At 57.2% G+C, this 26,177-nt stretch overlaps 1 protein-coding gene across 5 annotated transcripts in view; it reads right to left on the reverse strand.

Moving 5' to 3' along the window:
* PRDM16 (PR/SET domain 16) overlaps nucleotides 1-26,177 on the reverse strand; it is a 363,983-nt gene that overhangs the window by 247,102 nt on the left and 90,704 nt on the right. For all 5 annotated transcript variants that reach the window (XM_054542575.2, XM_024234173.3, XM_024234165.3 and 2 more), the window contains exon 2: nucleotides 1,187-1,536. In XM_054542575.2, coding sequence (XP_054398550.1) covers nucleotides 1,187-1,536 — 350 coding nt within the window. The remainder of the gene's footprint in view (nucleotides 1-1,186; nucleotides 1,537-26,177) is intronic.

Here is a 26,177-nt window from a genome sequence, read left to right on the forward strand (position 1 = left end):
CTGCAGGGTGCGGGCAGCCTCTGGCCCCCAGGCCGTCAGTGTTCTTACAAAGGGCTCTTAATGCCGCCAGCCCAGGGAGGGCTCAAGGGCTGCTGGAGGCCACAGGAACCTCCCCAGGGCCTATCTGAGTTGGGGCAGGCCTGATAGTGAGCATGGACCTGGCTGGGGACTTCTCCAGAGCCACGAGCGGCCAGGAGAGGAGGGGGGCAAGACGAAGGACCCTGCCCCCACCCGTCTGGGGGTCCTCTTCCCTGCTCAGGCCATTTGCCCATGAGGAGCCCACCTCCATCCGGGCACTTCAGAGGCTGGGAGACACAGGGGGAATCCGACTGGTGTTCCCATTTTCCACCCAGGCAGGGGCCCTGCCAAAAATACCACCGACAATTGGCTGTGTGGGGCCGGCAGAAGGGCCAGGGCCCACCAGGAAGTGCACTTTGTGTGGCGGGGTGGGGCTCTTAGTCCCCGTAGGACCACTCAAGGGCCCCCAACACCGGGGCCTAGCATCCCTCACAGCCTGGGCAGGACGCTCTGGGTGCTCCCCGCTCAGAGCCGTCCCAGGGACGCCCTCTCTCCGACCCCTACAGCAGGATCACCAGGCCAGCCTCAGACCCTCAAGGCCAGTCACGTCGTGGTGGGAAAATTTAAACAACCAGCCATCCCTCCCTGGCAGGATGGGGCTTGTGCCCCTGGAGTTGGAGAAGCTGAGGCTGCTCTTAGGCCACTGGCTGACGGGGCAGGTGGGGAAGGTGGCAGCCGGGGCAGCTTGGCCACCAGGTGTGACTTGTGAGCTGCTCCACACTGCCCTGGCCTGGAATGAAGCCCTGGAGTGCAGCCGCCTGTTCTGGGACTTCCTATTAATCTCCCTGCCCTGCCGCGACGGCAGTGTTCGCGCCTGGGATCCGGCGGGAAGCACGGGATGTTTTAAGACATGAGCTCATGAAAGACACATTTCCGGGAGAGAGTGGGCGTGGCCTACAGGGCTGACAGGCACCCACGAGGACCTCTGATGCTTTCTGAGTCGCATCAGGCAAGCTGCAGGATAAAATACGCTGGGAAATGTGACATTTGAACGCTCTCTCTGGCCGCGCCTCCCGCCTCGGGCAGTGGCTGCTCAGCCCGGCTTTATAAATAGATTGAACACAAGATAAATGGCCGTGATCAGTCATGCTCAGGCGCGATCGCTCACCTCCCATCCGAAGTCTGTCTCCTTTGCCGCCGCCCGGGGCACCACCACGCAGGGGCCCAGCCTCTCCCCGGCTTCCATCTTCCTTTTGGCCCAGACCCCCAGGCCAGCCCCTGGGATGGAGGACTCTCGGAGCTCGAAGTCTGGTGGGATCGGAATGTCTTCAGGAATGTAGACCGGGGCCTCATACGGCGAGCCCTCCTTGGGGGTGAAGTCCTCGCTGGTGGGGAAGGGGGACGGTGGCCCCACGGGGATGGGTGACATGGCACTGTCCTCAGCCTCGTCCTCCGCGCTGTGGCTGGCCAGCAGGTCCCGGTTGGGCTCATACATATTATTTACAATGTCACCGTCACCTAAAGGAGACAATGCAGCGTCAACCTCTGCAGCACATGCCCCACCCGGTGTGTACAGCTCAGGGAGTGCTGGGGACTCGGGCGTCAATGGGTACCGAGGGTGCTCAGGGGCCCAGAAGGCCCAGCTGCCACCCCTGCCCGGGAGATGCTGCCTCCACTCTGCCCTGAGCCCAGCTGCCATCACTTGATGTCAGAGGCTCCAGAGGATGGGATCCTACCAGGCTCCTTTGGGGCCAACATTTCTGATGGGATGGCACAGCCCAGCACACCCTGGCTCACCCACCCTGGCTCCCACAGCCACCTGAGGATGTGCCAGCTAGTCCTGCCCTAGGGGAACCAGGGAAGGAGCTGCCTGTGCCTTGCAAGCTTGGGGACAGCCAGTGAAGCCGTCATGCGTGGCAGCTGACCCAGGGCTGGCTGATAGTGAAATATTTGCACCGGAACACTCCAAATGTCTTCTGTAGCCTTGGAAATCAGGGACGGCGAAGTCCTAATTGCCTGGGAGGACTCAGAATTTGGGTGAATGTGAAATGTGCTCAGTGCTGCTTCCCTGCACTTAGGCTGCAGCCTGGACATCCCTGCACTTGGGCCTCAGGCTGGACATCCCTGTACTTGGGCCGCAGCCTGGACATCCCTGCATTTGGGCCGCAGCCTGGACATCTCTGCACTTGGGCCTCAGCCTGGACATCTCTGCACTTGGGCCGCAGCCTGGACATCCCTGCACTTGGGCCACACCTGAACATGCACTGGGGTAGGGCCAGCTGGGTCTTAGGGAGGCTCATGGAAGCTCCTGATGATCTCGACACAGGCTAGGAACAGGTCTGCTGAGGTCATGGATATCGGACTCATGGGGCCCCAGGTCACTGAACTGAGCAAGGAGAGGGTGCCCAGTTTGTCTGTCTGGGGTAGGCCTTTGGGGTCCGTCCTAAGAGAGGGTGGGTGCCAAGATAGTGTGTGTGTGCAGCTGAAACTATACCAGAGTGTAGCCTGAGGCACCGGGGGGAGATGGGCAGGGCAAGGAGGAGTCCGGAGAGGAAGAAAAGCAAAGCCCTCCACCCAGTTCAGCCAAACCAGGACTCAGGCAGGCGAATGTTAACGGTGGCAGATTCACCATCGCCAGAAGGCAGAAACAGCCCAAACGTCCTTCTGCGAGGGAATGAGGGAACGGATGAGTAGTGGATGGTACCTCCCCTCCCCAAGGAGGAAGGCGGCCTGGACCAGCCCCGGACATGCGGCACTCGGCGTAGGAAGCCGATGCAGAGGGTCACACCTATGGCACCACCCCTCCCCAAGGAGGAGGGTGGCCCTGTCACGCGCAGCCTGGACCAGCCCCGGACATGCACCACTCTGCATAGGAAGCCGATGCAGAGGGTCACACCTGCCTGGCGGCGTTTAGACAACTCATCCAGCACAGGCACCCAGAGACAGACGCGGATGGGAGATTTCGGGGACTGGGGTGGGGGTGACAGCGAGAGGCCCAGGTCTCCTTTCGGGGTGATGAGGTGTCTGGAAACTAGAGAGGGGGTGGTTGCACCGCTGGGTGAACGGCTCAGTGCCGCTGAATCGCCCCCTTTACATCGGTTGAATTCTGCCTCCATAACATAAAAAAGGCAGGCGCGAGTGTTAGGTGGGGAGCAGCAGGAAGGGGCAGGAGGTGGGGTGAGCTCCGTCACCCTGACCTGATCTAGATCTTTCCAAGCAAGGCCCTCCTTCTGTGGCTGCCTCGAGGACCCGTGAAAGCGACTGGACCCCGGTCCTGCTGGCCCTCCCCTCCCGGCCCCCGCCCTGCACCCTGTCGTTGGCTGCAGAAACAGAAGCCTCTAAGGAGACCAGAACTTTTAAATACAGGAAAAATGACTTCAGATTCCTCACACTGGTTGCAAACAGATCAGCACAAGAAGTAGCAAAATGCTTTCTTTCAAAAGAAACCAAAGTCTTGGGGGGAAAAGTCGTAAGGAAAACACTTATTTAATTTATCAGCATTCAGAGAAGTAATTATTATGTTTTAAGTGGCCAACGGGTCCTTTCTAGTTGACACGGCAGATCCTTTCAGAGACGCAGCCACAGAACTGCCGCTGTTGTTCCTCCGCCCTAAAGACCTGAAGTTGTTTAGGTTTGAAAGAACACCCCCATAACCCCTGCCCCACTGACTGTGTGCAGCAGAAAGGTAAATTGGGGGGGTGGTAATTAACATGGCATCTTATTATTCGGAACTGGTAACTGCACGGAGCTCGCAAACAAAGTCGGGTTGGACGCCGAAGCTCCCTCGACGCACTCCTTAACTCCTTTCGGGCGTGGGCGCCTCTGCCTGAAGGACAAGTAGGAATTAGAACCCCAGGTGTTTTTGGGAGTTCCGCTGGAGCCCGAAGTGGAGCAGCGCCCGCATCAAGTGCATATCCGTTGCAGGGCTCCGTTTAAAACACGGCTTTTTTTTCCGTTTGAATTCTACTTCCCAAAACCCCTGACCCGCTGGAGGAAAATCAGCGCTTTAAGGGCATGTTTAATTTACTGGCCAAGCAAACAGCTTAGGAGAGAAAGGTAGTGTTTCCTGCTGATTAAAGGCAGGTCTGTGCATCGGGCCCCCGGCCTCCCTTCCCCGGCGGTCACGGGGCTAAGCGATTGCCCACAGCCTCCAGGAAAAACCCGTCTCATTTTGCTGTCCCTGTTGCTGGGGGAGAGGGAGCTCTTCTTTCAAGGGTGGGTGAGAGGAGGACTAATTAGTGTGCAGAAAACATTTTGAGAAAATGAGGTGCACAGAACAGCCCTAAAGCCTGGAGAAAGAGGGAAGCCTGCACGGAGGCTTCAGCAGGGCCAGGGCCCACAAATCGCTGGCTCTCCTGCGCAGAGGCTCCAGCAGGCCAGGCACAAACCACTCGCTCTCTGGGGTCCCCGGGGCAACCGGAGCCGGGAGATCAGAGTCAGCCCTTCTCCGCCCTGAGCTCCAGCCAGGATGCCCCCGAGAGGGTCAGCAAGCTCAGGAGGCTGCCCGACCCTCTACCCTGCTGGACAGGCTTGTTCTGGACGTGGGCATCTTTTCACTGAGGTCCCCAGACCCTACCACCCAGGCCTCTGTGACAAGGGTGTGCATTTCCGGCAGGCACTCTCTCGTAGGTCAGCGTGCAGGGCCAGGATCATGTATGACTTTGGAGATGTAGGCTGGGTAACAGCGTGTGATTGACTTGTCAGGAGACTTGACATCCTTTATTTGGGATTTGCCATGATCTCATTCCAGGGTACTGAGGCCATCATTTCTAGAATTTCTATGGAGAGACCTACGGAATTATAAAAGCAAGGAGGGGAGTGGGGAGGCAGGGAGCTCAGGAGGGAAGAGGCAGACTTGGCTGGCAGGGAGCTGAGTGACCCCGAGTCGGGGCCAAGGCCACCCCTTTCTGCCTGTGAAGCACCTCCCGAGCTGCCAGTTCCAGCCGAGTCTATGTTCTCGGGCATCTCCAGGGGGAGGCCCCGCTTTGAGTCTTGTCACACACACGTATGAGCAATCGTCATTTGATGGCATAATATAGGTCAGGGAGGTGAAGAAACCCTGCTGCCTCCCCGGGCTGGGACAGAGACCGAGCTGGCCGGGAGCCCACGGTGAGCTCGGCCCCTCACACTGCCCCTGGGTTCCACCACAACTCTTGGTTTAGGGCTGCGTCTCTTTCAGCCTCACAGTGGGAGCTTTCCGCACCCCTCACCCAGGCTGTAGGAAATGATCCCGGAACAGAGGCCACCCCCACCATCTCCCAAGAGAGCCATGTCTAGAAAGCAAAGCTATGGCCAGGGTTTTGGGGTCTGGAGAGAGAGAGAGAAGAGAAGAGGCCACAGATCAGGACCACTGTGCTAAACCGGCCAGGACAGGAGCCCAACAGCCAACAGGGGATCCCTCACTACCATCCACCTGCCAGGGCCATGCAAGCAGTGCCCTCAGAGGGGGATTCCCAGCACGACGACCCCTTCCCAGCAGCCGGAGCGCAGAGTGGCTCTGGGGCAGGGATGGGCAGATTTCAGCCTAGATTCTTGGCCAGACGGAGTACAAGGGGGTTTTTCGGAGTGGGTATCTGCCTGGCTGTGCTTCCTCCTTCATCACGTGGTTTTAAGGAGAAGCCATGAGGCCTGCAGGCCCCACTGGGCAGGAAAGAGGCACCATGCGGCGGCTGGCAGGGAAGGGCGGCCCCCAGAGTGCGTGTGAATGTGAGCATCCTGTGCGTATCCATGTGTAAGCTTGTGTAAGACCGTGTGTGTAAGCATGTGATTGCATGTGTAAGGCCATGTGTAAGACTGTGTGTGTAAGCATATGTAAGACTGTGTGTAAGACAGTGTGTATAAGACCGTGTGTAAGGCCGTGTGTAAGGCTGCGTGTGTAAGACCGTGTGTAAGGCTGTGTGTAAGATTGTGTGTGTAAGACTGCGTGTGTAAGGCTGTGTGTAAGACTGCGTGTGTAAGCATGTGTAAGACCGCGTGTAAGACTGTGTGTGTATAATACCATGTGTAAGGCTGTGTGTAAGACTGCGTGTGTAAGACCGTGTGTAAGACCATGTGTAAGGCCGTGTGTAAGACCGTGTGTAAGGCTGTGTGTAAGATTGCATGTGTAAGACTGCGTGTGTAAGGCCATGTGTAAGACTGCGTGTGTAAGACCTTGTGTAAGGCTGTGTGTAAGATTGCGTGTGTAAGACTGCGTGTGTGAGGCTGTGTGTAAGGCCATGTGTAAGACTGCGTGTGTAAGCAGAGGGCCCGGTTGGGAATCTGAAAAGGTGTCCAGGGCAACCTCAGCTGACCCCAGCCTCTATGCGGCCTCTGGGTTGGGAAATGCTGTTCTCTTCTGTCTGGAGACCCCTCAGGAGGAAGGGTCTCTCGTCTGCTGGGTGAGGGGCTGAAGTTCGGGCCCCCTTGCCTCCCTCCCTCAAGGGCAAGGCAGCAAATGGTGCTCGGCTGCCCAGGGCTGCCTTCGTCCAGGCCCCATGCAGGTTCCCTGGGGGCCTCCTGATGCCGGCCTTCGGGCCCTGTGGGGACTCGGTCCCACCCAGCTGCACACCTCTCTATGGGGCCAAGATGTGGTCCTGGAGATGCCCAAGATGGGACCCACTGGGGGGAACTGTGCCAAGGGCAGGCTGGCCTCTACGCGGCGTTTCTTACAACTGCACACACAGCTACGTGATTTCAAGGAACATTTCAGCGAAAAGAACACCCACTCCAAAAATCTATGGTTCCTTACTCCACCTGTGTGCACATGGATGTGTGCTTACTTTGGGCCTGTGAGTTTACAGCAGAACATACTTAATGATTCCTGCCCAGCTCCGAGATACCTTGTCTTGGCCTGGGGGGGTGGGAGGAGCTGCTTAAAACAAACAAACAAAAAACAAAACAAAAAACGGAAACAACAGAAACAACTGTGGAGGGTGGCAGTGGGTGCTCCTGATCAACCTGAGAAACAGCAGGGAATCCTTTGCTGTGCAGTTCCCTGAAATGTCACATTTCAGAAAACCTAAGGTCAAAAGTATGAGACGGAAGGGACAGGAAAGTCCAGGGATAAAGATTCTGCACTGCAAACCACTAAGAACCTTGTCATTCGTTAACGTCTTTGTCATGATGGAGCAAACAAGCCCGGTGGCAGGCTGGGGAGGGTCCACCGTGATAGGAACAGGGACCGGGAAAGCAAGGGTGGCCCACACTCAGGCCACGTATCTCCGGGCTTTGGGAGCCATCTCTCTAACCAGAAAAGCTTGTACGAGATCACTCCAGGCCGGATCACCTTGGAATCTTCCACACCCTCCCAGGAGGCTCATGCCTGGTGAGCAGGGCAAGGCAGAGGCCAGTGCGGCGCCAGGACGCAGGTGCCCGGCCTTGAGAGCGGGCGGCCCCTTCAATCTGCACCGCGGTACCGCGCGGGTCTGCCCTGAGTCCAGGTTGGTAGCCAGGTGGGTGCTCGAGGGCCCTTTTCTCTCCCTTATGCTGCCTGATGGATCTGCCACCCCACAGCAGGTTTCTCAGCCTGTTTCCAGGTGTTGGGATGGATGTGACGTCACAGTCTCTCAGGTGCCCGCACCCAGCCATGTGGACCAAGCAATGAGTGGCTCCGGGAGGAGGGTGTGCTCTCCCTCAGGGGAGCTGCCCACTGTACAGCTGGGGAAACAGAGGCACGGGGGGTGAAGGAGCCTGTCATCCCCCAGTGAGGGCTGAGGGCTGGAACCACACCCACTCCTGAGTCCACGCTCCCTGCCCCGGCACCCAGCCTGTCCATGCCCTGGGGCACAAGCGCTGACCCCAGTCCTGGCCCTGCCAGCCTCTCTGCCTCACCCTAGTCCAAGCGGAGCCCTCTTATTTTGGTTGGGATCCGCTACACGTCCCCCACAACCATCAGGCAGAGAAGTCCAGAGCAGAGAGAACATGTGTGGTGGGAGTCGTAGGGGCACTTTCAAAACTGGGGAGAGCCTTGGATGGGGTTTGTCTGAGTTCCTCCAAGCTCCTGACAGTAACATCAGGCCTCAAGTCCCGTGAAAGGTGCAGCATCGGGTCACCCCATTCTCCAAACCCACAGGGCCAGGGCCAGCCCAGGGGAAGGGCTGGGCAAGGTGTTCGGAGCGAGGTGGGACCGGAAGGTTTTAGAGGTCGGGCGGACCCGGCTGTGGGTTTCAGCCCCTGTGGCTCAGGAGTCTGAGTGGAGTCCCCGACAGCAGCCTCTGCATCCCCTGGGGACTCGCTAGAGCTGTAATTCACGGGCCCACCCAGGCCCACTGACCTGGGGCAGGGCTGGTGTGTGCAGGCAATCTGTGCTGCAGCAAAGCCTCCAGGAGGGGTGCCCTCAAGGAGCAGGGCCCTCGAGTTTGGGAAGGTGGGGATGGGGACAGATGGGGAAATGCTGAGTGACAAGGGTGCATCCTGGGGGAAATAGGGTTTAACACAGAGGGAACCAGGCCTTTCTAAAATGTCGAGAACATCACCCTGAAAATCTGGACTGAAACCGTTATTGGCACTGAGGTTTTTCAAGTAAGTACACACATTTGCCACTCAGTCGGAGAACAGCAAGTGGCAGCCTCCAGGAGCCCCGGCCTCCGGGAGAACAGCAGCTGGGCTGCAAAGCACTTTTCCCATCCAAAGCCTTCCCAGGAAGACGTGGCTGTTAAAGAACCACCTCTCTGCAGAGCTCGGTTCTGGGTCTGGGGCTGTGCAGAGGTAAGGGAGGCAGATGGAGGCCTGCGGGAGAGAGGGGAGATTCGCCAAGAATTTCAGAAGGACTGTGTTCGAGACGCCCCTCGCCTGTCTGTGTAGATCTGGCCTCCAAAAGCTTCAAGTCTAAAACTGCCCCTGCAACTGCTTTCTCTCATGAAAGGCGTTTTTTACTGGGTGTGAGGGGACCAAACTCTTGCTGTCTTATTGCCACGTGCTCCTCATCTTCTCCCCTAATATCGCTGGCAGGGAGAGGATCCACTCCCCAGCCCACCAAACGCCAGGCTGTCGTTCTTGTAAAACCCAGCCTTGGCCGAGCCTTGCAAGTCTGTTTTTAACTGCAGTCTCCTGCCCAGAGGCAGCCAGGCACTGCAGCCTGGTGTCTGCCAGAAGGGTCTTCCTGCTCCAAGGAGCTGTGCTGCCTGCTTTGAAAGAGGCAGGACCCAGCACGAGGCAGCTCTTCAAAGGCCACCTCGAGGTGTGAATGCCTCAGGTTGCATTCAGTCTCACCTGGCCCATCCAAAACAGTATCTAAACTTACTGATCAGTTCAGGCCAACATATAAATGCAATTACAAAGGGAGGCAAAACTTCAGGACAGAGAACGCCTCCATCACAACTCCAAGACTGTGAGGAAACATGGTCCCTGGTTGACCACACAGCTGTTCGATTCTAGAATGATTCCAGGAACAACTTTGGAGCAATCAGCCTCTAATCAGACAACAGAGCACTGACGTTGGCTCACTGCGCTGGGGACTGGCCGGCTGCTGATATTGACTGGGCCGCGGAGCATGCAGCCAGCACCGTGGTCCAGCTCATTCTTGCAGCAGTCCTGGAGGGAAGGCAGAGCTGTGACCTCACCCAGTTTATACATCAAAGAAGTGAAGCTCAGAGAGTGAGCAACTTGCTCAATGCCACACAGCTAGTCAGGAACAAGCTGGGAGATTTTAAACAGTCTTGATTTCGAAGCTCTCAATCACCACTCTAACAACCCCGTGTTCTCCCTACAATGACAAAACACCTCAAACAGTTTCCTGGCAGTCAGTAAGGGCCTTGGTCATGTCCAGCAGAAGAGGTATGGGTGGGAGTGTGAATAGATGCTTGGTAGATGGATGGAGAGATAAATAGCTGAATGGATGGGTGGGTGGGTGGATGAATTTATGAATGGATGGAAAGATTGATGGATGGGTGAATAGATGAATGGATGGATGAGTAAATGGATGCTTTGGTGGATGGGTGAATGAATGGAAGATGGTGGATGAATACATAGATAAGTGGATGAATGGATAAGTGTATAGATACATGAGTGGATGGATGAGTTAACGGATGGATGGATGAGGGGATGGATGGATGGATGAGTGGACGGAAGGAAAAATGGATGGATGAGTGCTTGGATGGGTTAATGGGTGGATGAATGAATGAATGGGTGTGTGAATGAATGGGTGGATGGATGAGTGGATAGATGGGTGGATGGATGAGTGGATAGATGGGTGGATGGATGGTTAGACGGAAGGAAGGAAGAATGGATAGATGAATGAGTGCATGGATGGGTTAATGGATGAATGGATGAATGGATGGGTGGATGAATCAAGGGGTGGATGGATGGATGGATTTATAAGGGGATGGATGGATGGAGGGATGGATGGAAGAATAGATGGACGGATAGATGGATGGGCGGATGGATGGATAGATGGATGGGCGGATGGATGGATAGATGGATGGATGGATGGACAGATGGTGGATGAATGCATAGATAGTTGGATGAATGTCTGGGTGGATAGATGAGGGGTTAGATGGGTACATGGATGGACGGATAGATGCATGGGTGGTGGATGGATGGATGGACGGAAGGAAGAATGAATAAATGAATGAGTGCATGGATGGGTTAATGAGTGAATGGATGAATGGATGGGTGGGTGAATCAATGGGTGGGTGGATGGATGGATGGATGTAGCCTGGTGTCTGCCAGAAAGGTCTTCCTGCTCCGAGGAGCTGTGCTGCCCTGCTCTGAAAGAGGCAGGACCCAGCATGAGGCAGCTCTTCCCCAAAGGCCACCTCAAGGTGTGAATGCCTCCAGGAAAACAGGGGATGAATGGATGGAGGGATAGATGGAAGAATAGATGGATGTATACACAGACGGACAGATGGACGGATGGATGGATGGATGGATGGATGGATGGATGGATGGATGGACGGACAGATGGTGGATGAATGCATAGATAGGTGGATGAATGGCTGGGTGGGTAGATGAGGGGATAGATGGGTAAATGGATGGATGGATAGATGAATGGATGGATGGATGGATGGATGGATGGATGGACAGATGAATGACTGCAAGGATGGGTTAATGAATGAATGGATGAATGGATGGGTAGGTGAATCAATGGGTGGGTGGATGGATGGATGGATGGTTGGATGGATGGATGAGGGGATGAACGGGTGGATAGATTTATAAGGCGATGGCTGGCTGGCTGGCTGGCTGGATGGATGGATGGATAGATAGATGGATAAGTGAGTGAGTGGATGGATGGATAGGGGTGAGGGCAACCTCCAGGGCAGTTTTTAACAGAAAAGGTAGAAGGTAGGACCCTCACTCCCACTTCTGACTTTCCTTCCCTAGCAGTGAAGCACCATTAACACAACTCTGGCTCCTCTCTGCGCTTGACCCTGATCGGCTCATCTGAGAGGAACATCTGGGCTTTCTCAGCCAGGCCCCACCTCTGAGAAAGGGCTGGTTTCTCTGCTGCTTCTTCAGGGCTGACCGGCTGTCACCATCCCTGCACCCGTGTGGCAGGTGGGCAGGTCTGAGTTCTGGGACTTGGCCGGAGCTGTGCCTGGCTCCACAGTGACCACAGCTTCCACCTGAGCCTTGCTGGGGCCCCATCCTCTGGCTCCTCTTTTCCTTCTCAGAACCAAGCAGGGAGAAGTGCTGTGTAGTGGGTCAGAGACCTGGAGAATGTTCCCCCTACTGGGTGCCTATGAGTCCCCATGAGCTGTGAAGGGTCATCCTGCCCCCTGAACAAAACAGGGAGAGGGAGAGGCAGGCGCATCAGGCAGGCTGTGGTTGTGGGAGAGCTGATCAGGGAGAGCAGGCACACACCGAGGCAACTTCTAGAGAAAAAATAGGGTATTCCCATTCCTCACAGAAGATTCTGTACACCTACATCTCTGCCGAGTATACCCTGGTGAACGGAAGGCCCCTTTTCAGTGGGAGGGCTCCTGGAGTAGCAGGGTCATCCTGAAGGCCCCCTTCCCAAAAACAGTTTGCTAGAAAGAGAAACTTGGGAACTGATGGAGCTCTATCTTGTTCTTCTTCTGTCTTTAAAACTGTGCGGTAAAGGCAATAGCTTCTCCCCTCGCCCTGGATCTTGGCTTCGAGACAAGAACAAAGCTGTCGTAACTCCAGGAAATGGTGCTAGGAGGAGCCTTGGCTGCTGGTCCCACCTTCTGACCAGCCCGGGGCCGCGGCTGCCCTGCAGCACTGGGACTCATTGGCATTCCCCTTCTGAGCGTCTGTGCCCAGAACCAAGCAGCCGCTATTAACACAGCAGATTAATAGCACTGAGAAAGCCGTTTCTGCAAACTTGCTAAATATTAATAATGATCAATCGCCGTTTCTATCTCAAACCTGCACTCGGGACCTGGCCCGCAGGGACTGGGGAACGTTGAACCCCAGCTGCAGGGCTGATGAAGCTGAATTGTCATTAGGGCCCAGCAGAGCCTGGGAAGGCGGAGCCCTGACCTCAGAGACAGGCTCCCAGCCCTCTTGGAGCCACCGAGGTACAGAAACTTCCCCGGCAAAGAGGTGGGGCTTCCTGCCTTGTCTCCCCAATCCTGACCAGATGCAACCCCCCAGCCTGGCTACCTTCACACACGCTCGCCTTTGTCGCAGACATGGAGGGAGCCAGGGACAGTCCACAGTGCTGCCTTCACTTTAGAGATGAAGGAAGTGGATTGAGACCCACTCCAGGGCCTGTCCAGGTCACAGAGCGGGCAAGCACAGACCCTGCCCTTCTGACTCGGGGAGTCTCCACCAGCCCCCACTGTCACCCAGGCTGGCCGGCGGCTCCCAAGATTGTAACCAGTTGAATGATGTCACCCCAAAAGGTGCGTTCAAGCCCTAACCCCCAGGCCTCAGAATGTGACCTGATTTGGAAACAAGGTCTTTATATCGGTAATCAAGTTCAGGTGAGGTCACTGGGGAGGGCCCTAATTCAATGGGACTGATGTCCTTATAGGACAAGGAGAAGGACACAGAGACATGCCCAGGTGACACCTGTATGACGACAGAGGCAGGGATTTGCCCCAAGCCAAGGAGTGCCTGGAGCCACCAGAGGCTGGGAGAGGTGAGCGGGGACTCTTCCCCTAGAGCCTCCAGAGGCAACGAGACCCTGTCCGCAGCCTGGCTTTGTGTCTCTGGCCTCCGGAGTAGGAGCGCGCCCTTCGGTTGTTTCAGTCCATCCAGTTTGTGCTCTTTTGTTAAAGCAGACCCAAGACACTCACACAAAGACCAAAGCGACCATAGCACGGGCCCGGCCAAGAACACATGACCCTCCTTGCCAGCCCCTCTGGCTGTAACCTGCTCCCGGTGCCCTGAAGCAGGTTGTTGGCCCCCCATCTCGCAGAGGAAGAAACAAAGGCTTGCACCAGGAAGATAACCACCCAGATGAGCCGCGTTGCTGAGCACGGAGCCTCGGCCTCATCACAGCCTGGAGGATGTGTGGCTGCCATTCACCCCGCCAGGGGCCAGCCCTGCAGCTCAGAGAGAAGCACATCCGCTGCCAAGGGGAAGGGCGAGCAGCCCCAGCCTCTGCGCAGCCCACGCCTCTGGGGCAGGCGGGTGGACCTGGCTGCGCTGCACAGACCATCACAAAGTCCCACTGGGGCCCATGAAGCCACTGCCCGCGAACGCCCCTCCCAGCCCCTGGAATCTCCCCTGACCAGCCGAGCTGAATCTGTCCCTCACGCAGGGCCACGGAGGCCTCTGTCGGGCAGCTCAGGCCACCTGGCCCTACTTAAAGCCGGTGCATTATTCTAAGACGATTATTTATCCATGCAATGCTCCGGGGACAGCAGCGTTCCCATTTCAGACCCCGCATCCTGTATTTCCTCGCCGCCTCCATCGCCCCGGGCAGGCACTGAATGACTCGCGATGCCACTGTAATTTTTATCAAGCCTTGTTCCTGGTAAAAAGCCTCTTTGTTTCAGAGAGATGTGATTTGGCCTTTTTTCTTCCTCTCCTTTATTCCTTGGTTAATATACCACTTCCCTGAGCCCCGGGGGCAGCAAGGTAGCCCATGGATTGCTCAAATCTCACTGTTTCCCTCCTGAATCACAGCAGAGGCTCCCCGGCCCTGCGCTAAGCAGCATCTGGGCGGCAGCAGAGTGGGGTGCCTCTCCTTAACCCTTCACTGTGCATGCACTGGACCCCCAAATACCAGGCGGTGTTGGCTCCAAGCACTAGCTCCACAAGCTAAGATCTGGCATCGTGACAGTGTGCTTCTAAAAAGACTGTGGGCAAATACATGTAACATAAAATGTATCATTTTAGTCATTTTTCAGTGCACAGCTCAGTGGCATTAAGCACATTCACGCTGTGTGCTGCCTTCAGTCACCACCACCCATCTCCAGAACTCCTGCATCTCTCCAGAGAGAAAGTCTACCCCGTCAGACACTCTCCATCCCCTCCCCCGGCCCCTGGCACCCACCATTCTACTTTCTGTCTTTATGCATGTGATGATTCTAGGGACCTCCTGTAAGTGGGATCCCACAGTATTGCCATTTCACAACCGGCTTACTTAGCTTAGCACAAGGTCCTCAAGTTTCCTCCAGGTGGTGGCGTGTGTCACCGTTTCCTTCCTTTTGAGGGCTGAGTAATAGTCCAGGCATGTGCGTGCCGCCTTTGGCTTATCTCTTCATCTGTGAATGGACACTTGGGTGTCTCCACATTTTAGCTACAGTGAAGCACACGCCCATGAACATGCGTGTGCCATCTGAATCTACGGTGTGCTCTTAGCATCAACAAAACCCACAGGCTATTCCACCCAAGTGAAACAAGGTTCCTGTCAGCAGCCCCACTGCCCAGATCTCGGGGTCTCTGGAAAGCAGGTAAGGTTGACTTTTCCCACCACCCCGGTTGACTCTCGTTCCTGTAGGCAAGGACAGGGTCTCCTTCCAGCCTCTGTACCTTGTACCTTGGGACTGGGGTAAAGCCACTTCCACCTTCTGGACCTCAGCCTCCTCCTCTGTAAAACAGGCACGAATCCAACCTGGAAGACCTTGGGGGACGTTCAGAGCCGTAATGCCCTGCCCCTCACCTGCATGTGAGTGGGTGATGCTGTTCTCAACTCCTTCTCCACCCTGATTGCTAGGTGGCCCCCACACCTAGGGCAGCTGGCTTAGCAGCCGGCAGGGCCCACAGCAGCATAAGGACATCGTGGAGCCACCAAGCACCTCAGCCTCCCGCTGGGCCCAGGGATGCTCCTTCAGCACCGGGGACCCCGTTCTACTGGATCGCAGCTCCCCTGGTGGGGCAGAGGCCGGGGGGCTTGCATCTGGAGCTGGGCTCGCTGCTTCAGGACTTTGTGCTCAGGAGGCCCCTGATCCAAGCACGGCTACAAGAGGTTCTGGCTGATGGAGGGCCCGGGTGGCCACAGAGACGAGGGTCACCTCTCACCTGGAGGCTTCCTCAGGCTCCTCCTGGAGGCTCAGCCAGGTGCTTAGGCGTTCTGGAGTCCTGGGGTCCTTCCAGAAAGAAGAAGGAAAGGTTCCATGGAGCCAACCAGAATCCAGAAGGGGCCTGGGCTTGCCAGCCCGAGGAGGGCAGGACAGGAGCCAGCTCAGCTCATGGCCAGAGCAGATTTGGGGAAGGGCCCCCCAATACACACAGCTGTGTTTCTGCAAACTCGGAGGCTGTAAGTGGGATACCGACGGCAGAGGAAGGGATGGCCAGCTACCCCGGGATGGCCACCTCTGCCTGCTGCCAGAGCACCTGCGGCACTGAGGGTTTGGAGGGGGTTGCAATCAAGGCCGGGGTCCTCGCAGGAGGCTCTGCAGGCCAGGCCACCCGAGGACAAAGTGCACTCAGCCACGGCTCGTTCAGAAAAGAAAACACACTCAGAGATTTCTGTTCTCAGCTTCCCTTTCCCTGGCCCTGCCCGGACAGCGGGGAGGAGGAACAAGGGGTTAAATGCTGAGCAAGCGCCGTAACAGCCGACCGCCACCAAACTATTTATAGACTTATTTATCTCTTTAGTTCCTACCAACTGGGCCTGTGGCTGCCGTGCACAGGCCAGAGCAAGTCACGCCGCAAGTAAACAAACGTGGCCCCGAAATAAAAATCGCAAGAGGGAGAGAGAGCCCCGAGCGCTGTCAGTCTGGAAGGCACAGGTCTCCGTGGGGCACTGAGGGGTGCAGGGTCCCGCTGGGACAGGGGTGCCCCTATCCCAGGCTTCCCTTAGGGGCTGCAGCGAGGCTGTGTGGGCTCTCTAGCCAAGGTGGGCTGGGGAGGACAGCCTCGTTTGGGCTGGCGCCATCAGCCCGAGCTCTGGGAGCTGAAACACACGTTTCCCCAGTGGCCTGCCTCCACCGCGGCTGCTGCAGACAGAGCAGGCCATGGGCTCCTGACAGCCCTGGCTGCTGGGATGAAAACTGGGGGTTTGCATCATGGGGTGGGGAGGGCAGTGTCCATGTCCATGTGCCTCCAGCCCTGGTGACGGGAGCGGCCAGGACAGCTTTGTTGCCAATGGTGGGTGCAGGCCCTCCCTTCCCCTGCTCCCCCGGGCCCCGCCTCCTCTGGGCACAGAGGCGGGCTGGCTCACTGCCCTGGCCTGGCCTCCCACCAGAGTGGGGGTGGGGAGCCGCAGAGGCTGAGGCCTTTGAGGCCTGACTCCCCGCCCCTCGCAGCCAGGGTAGGGGCCGGGGGCCACCCAGATGCTCCTAGGGAAACTGGTGCCACCTTGGGCTCCGGCTCTCGGGGCCAGGAGGACCCTCCCTGGATAAACTCATTGCCCAGCACCTGGTCCTAATCCACTCGGCTCTGCTCCCTAATTCCCACCCACGTGCCACGTGGTGACGGAGCTGCAGTGGAGGGGTGGGGAGAGCAGCCTGAAGGTGCCCCCATCAAACCTCAGGACCAGAGAGCCTGGGACAGCTGCAGCCCCTCTCTGGAAGCCTCACCCCTTCAGGCCTGGGGGGGTCTCTGCACCCCCACCCCGGAAGGGCCTGCAGCCACTCCTGGAGGAAGCAGCCAGGCCGCAGGTGAGAGCCACCCTGGTCCTCTGGCCGCACTAGCCCTGATGAAGATGTTCATAGTTTTAACCATGGAATCAAGAACTTAACCCTTCCCAGCCCATCCGCGCTCAGCCGCCCTCAGATTCATTTAGCAGGCCAGCGGCGAGGAAAAAAGAAAGAAAGAAAGAAAAAAATTCATTAATTTTTATTAACAGGGAGAGCCATTTGTTCCCTGTGACAATATTTGACTTGTCGAAATGATTTTCACCTCTGCCACGAGGTGCGCGCGGTCCACATACATCACCCGATTACTCGGAGCGCGCCGGCCGCAGTCATTAGGCAGTGAATTAACGACAGTCCCCCCGCTATTAATCACCCTGACAAAGGCGTTAGCTCGCCACTGACCCGAGCGCGGCCCGTGGACACGGCAGCCAGGGGAGAGGGCCCGAGGCTCGGGGGGAACGAGGGGCTGCAGGGGAGCCCGGCCCTTCCCTGCCTGCCCCCTCAAGATTCTGATGGCGCACAGGAGCCAGAGACGGTGGAAGTGGTGCAGGCCCTTGCGGGTGCTGGGGGGCCCGTGGCGGGAGGGCTCTGTTTTTTTTCTTTAATCGTTTATTTTCCTCTGTCGGCCTCTTTGTTGAGGAGGTGACAGGGATACTCTGCCCCTCAGCAACAACCCCGGGGCCTGGCCTGTTATTATATCCATTTTATGGATCAGGAAACTGAGGCACAGAGAAGCCAGGATATGCCCCAGGCTGTGCACGGGAGAGGGGTGGGACTCAAACCCCGGGCCGAGGAGCTCCTCAGCCTGCACTCCCACCCCTGTGTGGTGTCTTCCGACCCCAGGCCCTGAGGACAGTGGCTAGGGACGGGGCTCCCATGGCAACCGTAGGGTGTTTCCCTGAACTCCGGGTCAGCCTCAGGAGTGTTTTCTAATCCTAGGGATTCAGAATGGTGGGGGCCGGATGGAAGGGCCTTAGGAATCACATATTTATGAGGTTTGTTTCTTCCCGAGGTTCCAAACCATGGGTTTTGTTGAAACAGTAGAAAATCCACACAATACCTCCATGGGCCCATTTAGCATCAGGGCCAGCTGAGGCTCAGAAAGTGTCTGGTGCCACACACCACACTTGTCACAAGCCTTCCAAGTAGAGGCTGGAGACTCCAGCAGTGGCACACCACAGGGTCTCAGGACGTCCCTCTTACAGGGGTGGGGATGCTTCTGTTGGACTCATCAGCCTACAGGCTACAGCCCCATGTCCCCTTGCACTGGTCCTGAACCTGCGCCCTGGGTGTGGCCACGGGTGTCAGCTCAGGTGGGTGGGGGTGTGGGTAGCAACCACCTGGCTCCAGGAGTAGGCTCGGTAGGCCAGAGCTTCTCATCTGCAGAAGCGGAATGACAGCGGCCACCTGGCAGGGTCCTTCTGAGCATTCCAGGAAATGATGTTGGCAGAGCACTTTCCATGGGCCGGGCAGGTGGCAGGTGGCCCGGGAAACACGGACCCCCACTCCCTCCTCATTCCCTGACATACTTTAACCATTTTTTGTGCATTAATCCAATTAATCACCTTTACATTTTAAAGCAATGTCTTTGCACTAACCTAGGCATCAGATCTGTATTTCGGTCTGATTTAAACCAGGGTATGAAAGGACGAGGGGCGGGGGTGGGGCGGGAATAGCTGCGGGTCCATTTGTCTTCTTTCTCCGGACTTCTCATTTTTTATGCCTCAGCAAATTTCCTAATTTTCCTCATTAGCAACTAATTTACAAGTCTCAACAATCTTTCCACCTGTTCCTTCCACCTCGGGCGTTGTAAGATTGGAAAGAGCCACTTGCTCACTTGTGTGGTGCTGGTTCCAGGGGTTCCAGAAAACCAGGCAGGGGTGGGGCGGGAGGATGGGGGGAAGCAGGGGCGATGCCACAGAGGTGCTGGGAGGCAGGGGTGGGGCGGCAGGATGGCGAGAGCAGGGGCAATAAGACGGCAGGAGCAGGGGCAATGTCACAGAGGCGCTGGGAGGAGGCTCCGGGTTGGCACCTTCTTCACCTGTGGCAGGATTCATGAGTGGGAGGCCCTTCGCCCCAGCTGCACGTGAGTGGGAATGTGACCCCCTGGTGACAAGCACGGGGACCTCCTCCAGCCCCCAGCCACCAGGCCCTCTTGTCCCTAACCCTGAGGCTCTCCCACGCAGGCCTGAATTCCCAGAAAACTGGGAGCAGCTTTGAGTTCTGCGGATGACAGATTTCCGGAATGGCTTTTAACGGGGTCGTTTTCAGAAATTCCTCTCACGTAAAGGGCAACTGCTGGGCTTTGTGTACAGGCTGAAGGCCTGGGAAGGACAGGGGCCTTCACCCTGGCTCCTCCTCCTCTATTTTTCTCTTGATCGTATTGTTGGAAAAGTCGCTTTCTCGGGCTCGCCGGTGGTGGTAGTAGCAGTGTAGACCAGCACCAGCTGAGCCTTCCCTGCCAGGTGCAATCCAGATCGTCCCTGTGTTCGCTCCCTGCGTCTCCCTGGGAGTCCTTCTGGGGATGGAGGGCAGTTGGAGGGTGCGTGTTCAGCCTTACTGGACAGTGCCCACCATGCGTAATCGAGCAAGTGCCTTGAGGTCTCTGGGCCTTGTGGCAGCGTCTATGCAGCAGGAGAACAACAGCACCTGCTTTGTAGGCCGCCGTGAGGACAGAGCAATTGAACCAGGGTGCGCGGCCAGCGCCCGACACAGTGAGCTTCATGGCAACTCCAGTTTACCGGTGAGAACCGTGGGGCTGCTCAGGGAGGCAAAGAACCTCGCCCGGGTCAGTCCTCTGGCTTCTCCCCACCTGGTGCCGGGCCCCAGGCCGTGCTGTGGTTCCCTTTCCAGCCGTCATTCCTGGGTGATGGGAGGTGGGCATTCTGTTCAACTTTGTGGGTCGGGGAGCCAGGGCCAGTGTGCAGATAAGAGGAGGCTGCGGTTACTGGCGATGCGAGGGACTGTCCCCTTCGTGAGCACTTTCTCTTTTGAGGCCAGTGAAGTGTGTTCCCTGGGGTTGTATTCCTGAGAAGGCCTCATTTAAAGGGAGCCGCCAAACCAAGTGGGCTTAGCAAAAGCAGTTTGTCACCTGGCAGCACGTGTGAGCCTCACCCGGACGCGCCTCGGCGTTTGGCTCTCCTTGCTAGAATTGTCCGCACTCACTGTGGAAAACCTCCGAGGGTTCTCCACGGTCAGACGCCTGGCCTGTGGCACCTGGCGGGGACTCCTCGTGGGCATCAGAGTTGCCTCCGCAGAACGCCCACCGCCAGACAGCCCCGCGTTTGAGCAAAGCTCTTCGGGAGCTGTTTCTCATTATTCCCTTGCATCCATTTGATTTTCTCTGCTAAGCAAAAGGCTATGGAAAAAGCCAGGCTTGGAAATCCATGATTTCCTGGCAGTTAATGAATTTCAGCCAAACGGAAAGCAAGGTGAGGTTCCCATGCGCCACTCAGACCCAGGAACAGGAAAGACCAGGGGCTAGGAGGGTCTTGCCCGCCATCCCGGGCCCCCGACATGCCCCAGGGGGCCCCTTCCCAAGCACTTGCTCACCATGCACCTTGCTGGGTCCACAACGGAATAGTGTGGTCACTGGGAGAAAAAAAAGGTGAGGCCTCCATTCCTGAGCCCAGGTGAGTCCCTGTCCCTGAACCCAGGTGAGTCCCTGTCCCTGAGCCCAGGTGAGTCCATGCCCCTGAGGCTAAGTGCATCCCTGTCCCTGAGCCCAGATGAGTCCATGCCCCTGAGGCCAGGTAAGTCCCTGTCCCTGGGCCTAGGTGAGCCCCACTCCTGAGCCCACGGGCGCTCACGCCAGAAGACTGACTGCCTGCTGAGTCCCTGCATGAAGGGCCAGGCAGAGGGGGGCCTGGAGCTCCTGTGATTGTCCCACCAGGCCATGCCCAGGCATCTCTCCAAGCACCGTGTCACTTGGCACAGAGAGGCGCCAGCCTACCATTGGAACACAGCTGATCCCCAGGGTGGCAGGAGGCCTGTGCAGGGCGGAGGTCAGGGCTTGTACCTCTGGGGAACAAGCACGGGGCACATCTGGCTTCCCACAGTGGCGACGGCCCTCCCACCTGCATCTCCCAAGGAGCTGGGGCCGGCAGAGAACGGAGGCGGGCTGGGCGGTGGGCAGAGCACTGCGACCCCCGTTTCCCAGCAGCCTCCCCCCACAAACACAGCCCCTCCCCTGCACTGCCGCCGGGACGCCTGACCCCAGGATCACGTGGGACCGCAACCTCATTTCCCTCGCAGGTCACCTCGCTCGACCACACCGCCTCCTAGCCCCTCGCCTGCCGTCCGCATTTAGTGAGCAATCCCTCACGCCCCTGATCGTGGTTTCCAGAGACACCAAGCGGGCTACACACCGGGAAAGTTTTCTGTCCGTTCAGCAATGCCTTCGGATTGCTTATGGGATTGAGGTTAGCCAAGGGAGGCCGGGTGCAGGTTTCCAATTTGAAGACTGGAAGCCGTCCTCACTCTGCATGTGGCCATGGCCCTCGGTGCCCTCCTGGCAGGGTCCCCCGCCTGGGTCCGAGTGAGCTGGGAAATAGTTCCCAGAAGCTGTCGGCCCAAACTCGCGGCTGACATCCATCATGTTTCTAAAAATTAGAAACAAGGAGGCAAAACCTTTCAGTTTAAAAACTTTGCCTTCTCAAATTGCCTATTACACTGTTCGCCAACCCCAGGACAACCTAAAATTATTTTAAATCGCTTTTCAAACCTTACAAAACCACGAACACGGAATGATCTCCTGTGTTTCTCACGATTTATACTTAAGCCGCTGGCCGGACGTTTGCATGGTGTGTAATTCACGAAGCGGCGGCCTCTGGAAGTTGATGGACAACACAGGCTTCAGGGCGCAGCGGGCCAGTGTCCCAGATTCAGAACAACCTGCTTTAGAGGGAAGGGGTGGCTGGCTGGATGAGGGTCAGCGAACATTCCAGCAGGGCCTTGGTGGCAGCTGCGTCCCCTGGGCCCCAGGGCTCCCTTGGGAAGAGGGAGCCATGGGAGATGCAGTGGAGTTATCCATATTCGTAGGTTGCAGTCCTAGCGGCCATTATTTGGAAGAAGGGTCATCGTGGATGCGATGGGTTAAGATAGCTCACCTTGTTGGGTGAGCTATCTTATCCAAATGACCGTGTCCTTATAAAACACGGCTCTGGACATGAACACGCACGGGGTAGACTATGACATGCACACAGAGGCAGAGGCTGGGTGATGCTCCTACAAACTAGGGAACGCCAAAGATGCCGGCAGCCCCAGGGAGCCAGAAGGAGGCCGGGACAAGGGTTCTCAGAGCCTCCAAAGGACCACCCCGCCCACAGCTTGATCCCAGACTTCTGGCCCTGAGGACCGTGGGAGGAGAAGTATCTGTGGTTTCAGCCACTCAGGCTGGGGTACCCGGTTAGGACCTCCCCAGGAAGCTAACGCCGTGTGGGTTTTACCGACTGGCACTGCCTGACCGCTCTTACTCAACACCTACTCTGGGCTGGACAGTCAGAGGTGCTCACTCAGGCCTCCGGCTGTGCACACCTTGGAGATCTGTGTCCTCCACCTGAATCTGAGCTTGGAACCTGATGGTTGTGCTGACTGACCCACCAGAAGGGGGCCATGCCAGGGGCTTCTGCATGCATCCCCTCTCCCAAAGCCCACTAGACCCGGGGGCCCTGACACCACTCCCGCAGCGGTGCTGCTTTGACCCTGGACCCTTGACCTCTCTGGTTGCCTGTGTGGCTTCGATGGTCACACAGGCGTCATCAGGTACCTGCCACACAGGAGGACTGAAGGGTGAAGGAGGGGGCGCAGCTGCCGACCGAGCCTGGCTCTGCGTTTTCCACACCACTCATCTGCTCCCTGATTCGCCTCCATCGGCGCACGGGCTCGCCGCTGTCAATCCTAAATGATGCACTTCCTGGGAGCATGGTCATTTTCCAGACCAGGCCTCTCACAAAGCCAGGGAAAGGGGGTTGACAAATCCGTAATGACGACCTTCGTGGGCCTGCGACCTCGGCCGGGGGGAAGGGGCAGGAGTGGGCTCTGCTGGGCCTGCTGCAGCTCTCTCGGGAGTTGTGAGTATGCTTGCTTCCCTGGGATGAGCTTTTCCATTTTCAACACACGAGCTGGCCTATCCACAGGGAAAGAAAGTGGAGCCGAGGCTTCGGGGCTGCGGGAGGAGGGAGCCAGAGTCACTGTTTACCGGGCACGGAGTTTCTGTGGCGAGTGATGAGAAAGTCCCGGGACACGGGAGGAGGGAGGCAGAGTCACTGTTTACCGGGCACGGGGTTTTCGTGGGGGGTGATGAGAAAGTCCTGGGTACAGAGAGGAGTGATGGTTCCGCAGTGGCACAGGCATATTGAATATGCCACCTAATGCCACACTCACGGGTGGTTAAAATGACAAAGATTACATTTGTATATTTTACCACAATTAGCCCTTGTGTGGTTTTGGGGTCTTGGGGTCTAGGGGGACGGGAAGGGGTGGCAGCCCCTGAGAGGTGGTGTGGAGGCCCCACATGGAGGGGCCAAGCCGCCCTGGCGACGTCCAACCGAGTGCCCTGAGCGCTGCCTGAACACGAGCAGCTCTGCCCAGGAAGCGACTCCAAACCGAATCATCTCCACTGCTTTTGTTAAATATCTTTAGGGAAGCCTGGGAGACCTGCTCCACCGAACGTGGTCCAAATCCTCATGGAGACAAGCGCACCAGATCCTGCACCCAGGAGCTGGGACGCCACCGGCATGGGCCTGCTTAGGACTGTTCAGGTGCCGCAAAAATCCCTCCACCAACCTCTGGTATTTCAAGAAAAAGAATCTCCAGGCTCCCGTGGCCGGGCCTGCTGGGGCTGGAGCCCTCTCTGCTGACCGGCCTCTCTGTGCCGGGCGGGCAGGGGACATTTAATTGTGGAGCTGGTGCTGGCAAGAAGCCCTGCCTGGTCCAGCGGGCAGCCAGCATGATAATGAGACAGTTTCTATGGAAATGAGCTTATAACTATTCATTTTCTCCCCATTCCCGACCCATCCACAAAGAGGTTTTCCAAAATGACCCCCATTTTCCTACCCCCAGCATCTCCTCACGCCATTGCCCGACCCGCTAATCAGCTCGAGGAGAAAGGAGAGAGGAAATGCCGTCCTTTGACAAGATGTGGGAAACCACCTCGGTTTGTACTTGGTGTGGCTGTGACCGGCAAACAAAGAACCCTCCCCGGCTCTGGGGCCAAGTTTCCAATAAACTTTTCCCTGAGCACTTTCGAGCGTGTTGTGTGTGTGTGTTTGCTGGTGAGAGCCGAAGCGCTCCTTCGCCGTCTTTTGAGAAACTTTGAAAATTGCCTGTTCTGCCGGAACTTTCTGAGCTGGCTCCTTCCTGCTCGCCTCCCTCACCTGTCAGCTGTCCTCAGCCGAGCCCCATCTTTCTCGGGAGAGGAAAGGGCTGGGGCAGGGAGTGGGGGCAGCAAAACGTCCTCTCCGGGCTCCTGCCTGCGGGTTTGGTGGGGGTGGGGGTGGGGGTTACCACTCTCTGCCTTTCCCCCCCATTTCAAGGTCTCCGAATAGACGGACGGCATTGTCAAGGGAGTAGGGGAAAATAAAGAAATGAAAGCCACTGGCTGCATCCTGCCTGAAAAACAGCTCAGGGCTCACACCCAGCCTCAGCCTCTTGCTGGCTGTGTGGCCTTGGACAAGGTGCTTGACCTCTCTGAGCCCAGCTACCCGGTCTGGAAGTGCAAGTGGCAACAGTGCCCCGCCCATGAAGCTGGGAGAAGTAAATGGGCCCATTCTTGTAGTGCCCACTGCACAGCACCTGAGGCAAAGCTGTCTTGAGCCAAGGGTCACCGTCATCATCAGGGTCTTGATGTCAGCCCCGGACAGGGCTCTAGGGCAGGGACCCAGATGGCCCTTCTCACCCAGACCATGTCCAGAGGCCTCCCCTGCACCTCGTAGGCAGTAAAGAGGAGACTGTTTTGTTCTCTGTGACCCAAGCCATTCCCTGTCCCATCCCCTTGTGTCACCCTTACCCTGGAAGAGGCGGGAGGACACTCAGTGAGGGTCCTTGTCCTCCTTCCTGTCCTCCACAGTGTCACGGTGGCACCAAGGAATGCCTGGTGAGTTCATCAATGAGGATGATGTGGCAGCTCAGGCCAAAGCCCCCTCCCCCAGCCAGGGACTGAGACTTGCTGAGCACCAGGGACCAAGCACACCAGGTGTGGGGTCTGAGGTGGCCATACTGGATGCCCAAAGGCTCCCACACCAGCCAATGGCACATCCTCCCTCCAACACATCCTGCCTGCCCAGCCTACTCAATCGGCACCAGGGCAGGAACCGCGGCCTCACCGGGGATCCCCAAAGGCTGGTCCCCACAGGGTCCACCCAGCTCTGTGTGCCAACGGCAAGGCCTCTGGCTGCAGGAGCTCAGAAACGCCCGGCTGCCCACGGCTGGTGCCTCCTGTGAACTCCTGCCTGACACGAGTGTGTGAATCTCAGCCCAACACACCTGGGTTAGGAAATAAAAATACAGAACACCAAGTTAGTTTTGCATTTCAGATACGCGGTGGATGATTTTTTTAGTATAAGTATGTCCCATGAAATATTTGGGACATGCTTATACTATAAAAGTATTTGTGGTTGATCTGAAACGTAAAGTTTACTGGGTGTCCTGTATTTTCTCTGGCACTCTGAGTCTGGACACTCCTTTCGCCTGAGCCCACTTCGATGGGGTAGATGCCTCTCGTGGTCCCTCTGGGCAGTACCGGGTACCCCTACTAACCTCTTAGCAAGTGTTAGACCTTGACAAAACCTGTCCCAGGACAGTGTCCGGATCAGGCCACCTGGACTCCAACTCAACTTCTTCCTCCCACACACTGGTCCACCACCCACCTGTGTGGGCTGACTGTGTCCTCCCAGATTCACACCTTGAAGTCTCAATCCCCAGGATATCAGAATGGGACCGTATTTGGAGATGAGGTCTTTAAAGGGGTTATAAGGAAGTGAGGTCACTAGGGTGGGCCCTCATCCAATCTGACTGGTGTCCTTGTATGAAGAGGAGATGAGGACACAGACACACAGAGGGAAGGCCCTGTGAGGACACCAGAAGGAGGTGCCATCTACGAGCCAAGGAGAGAGGCCTCGGGAGGAGCTAGCCTGCTGACCCCGTGTCTTTGGGCCTCCCGCCTCCAGACGGTGGAGGTAAGTTCCTGTTGCTTAAGCCCTGCGGTCTGCGAGGTGCGTTGTGGTGGCATCCCTCGCTGGCGAATGC

The sequence above is a fragment of the Pongo abelii genome, chromosome 1 (assembly GCF_028885655.2).
Source record: "Pongo abelii isolate AG06213 chromosome 1, NHGRI_mPonAbe1-v2.0_pri, whole genome shotgun sequence".
In the NCBI taxonomy this organism is placed as follows: Eukaryota; Metazoa; Chordata; class Mammalia; order Primates; family Hominidae; genus Pongo; species Pongo abelii.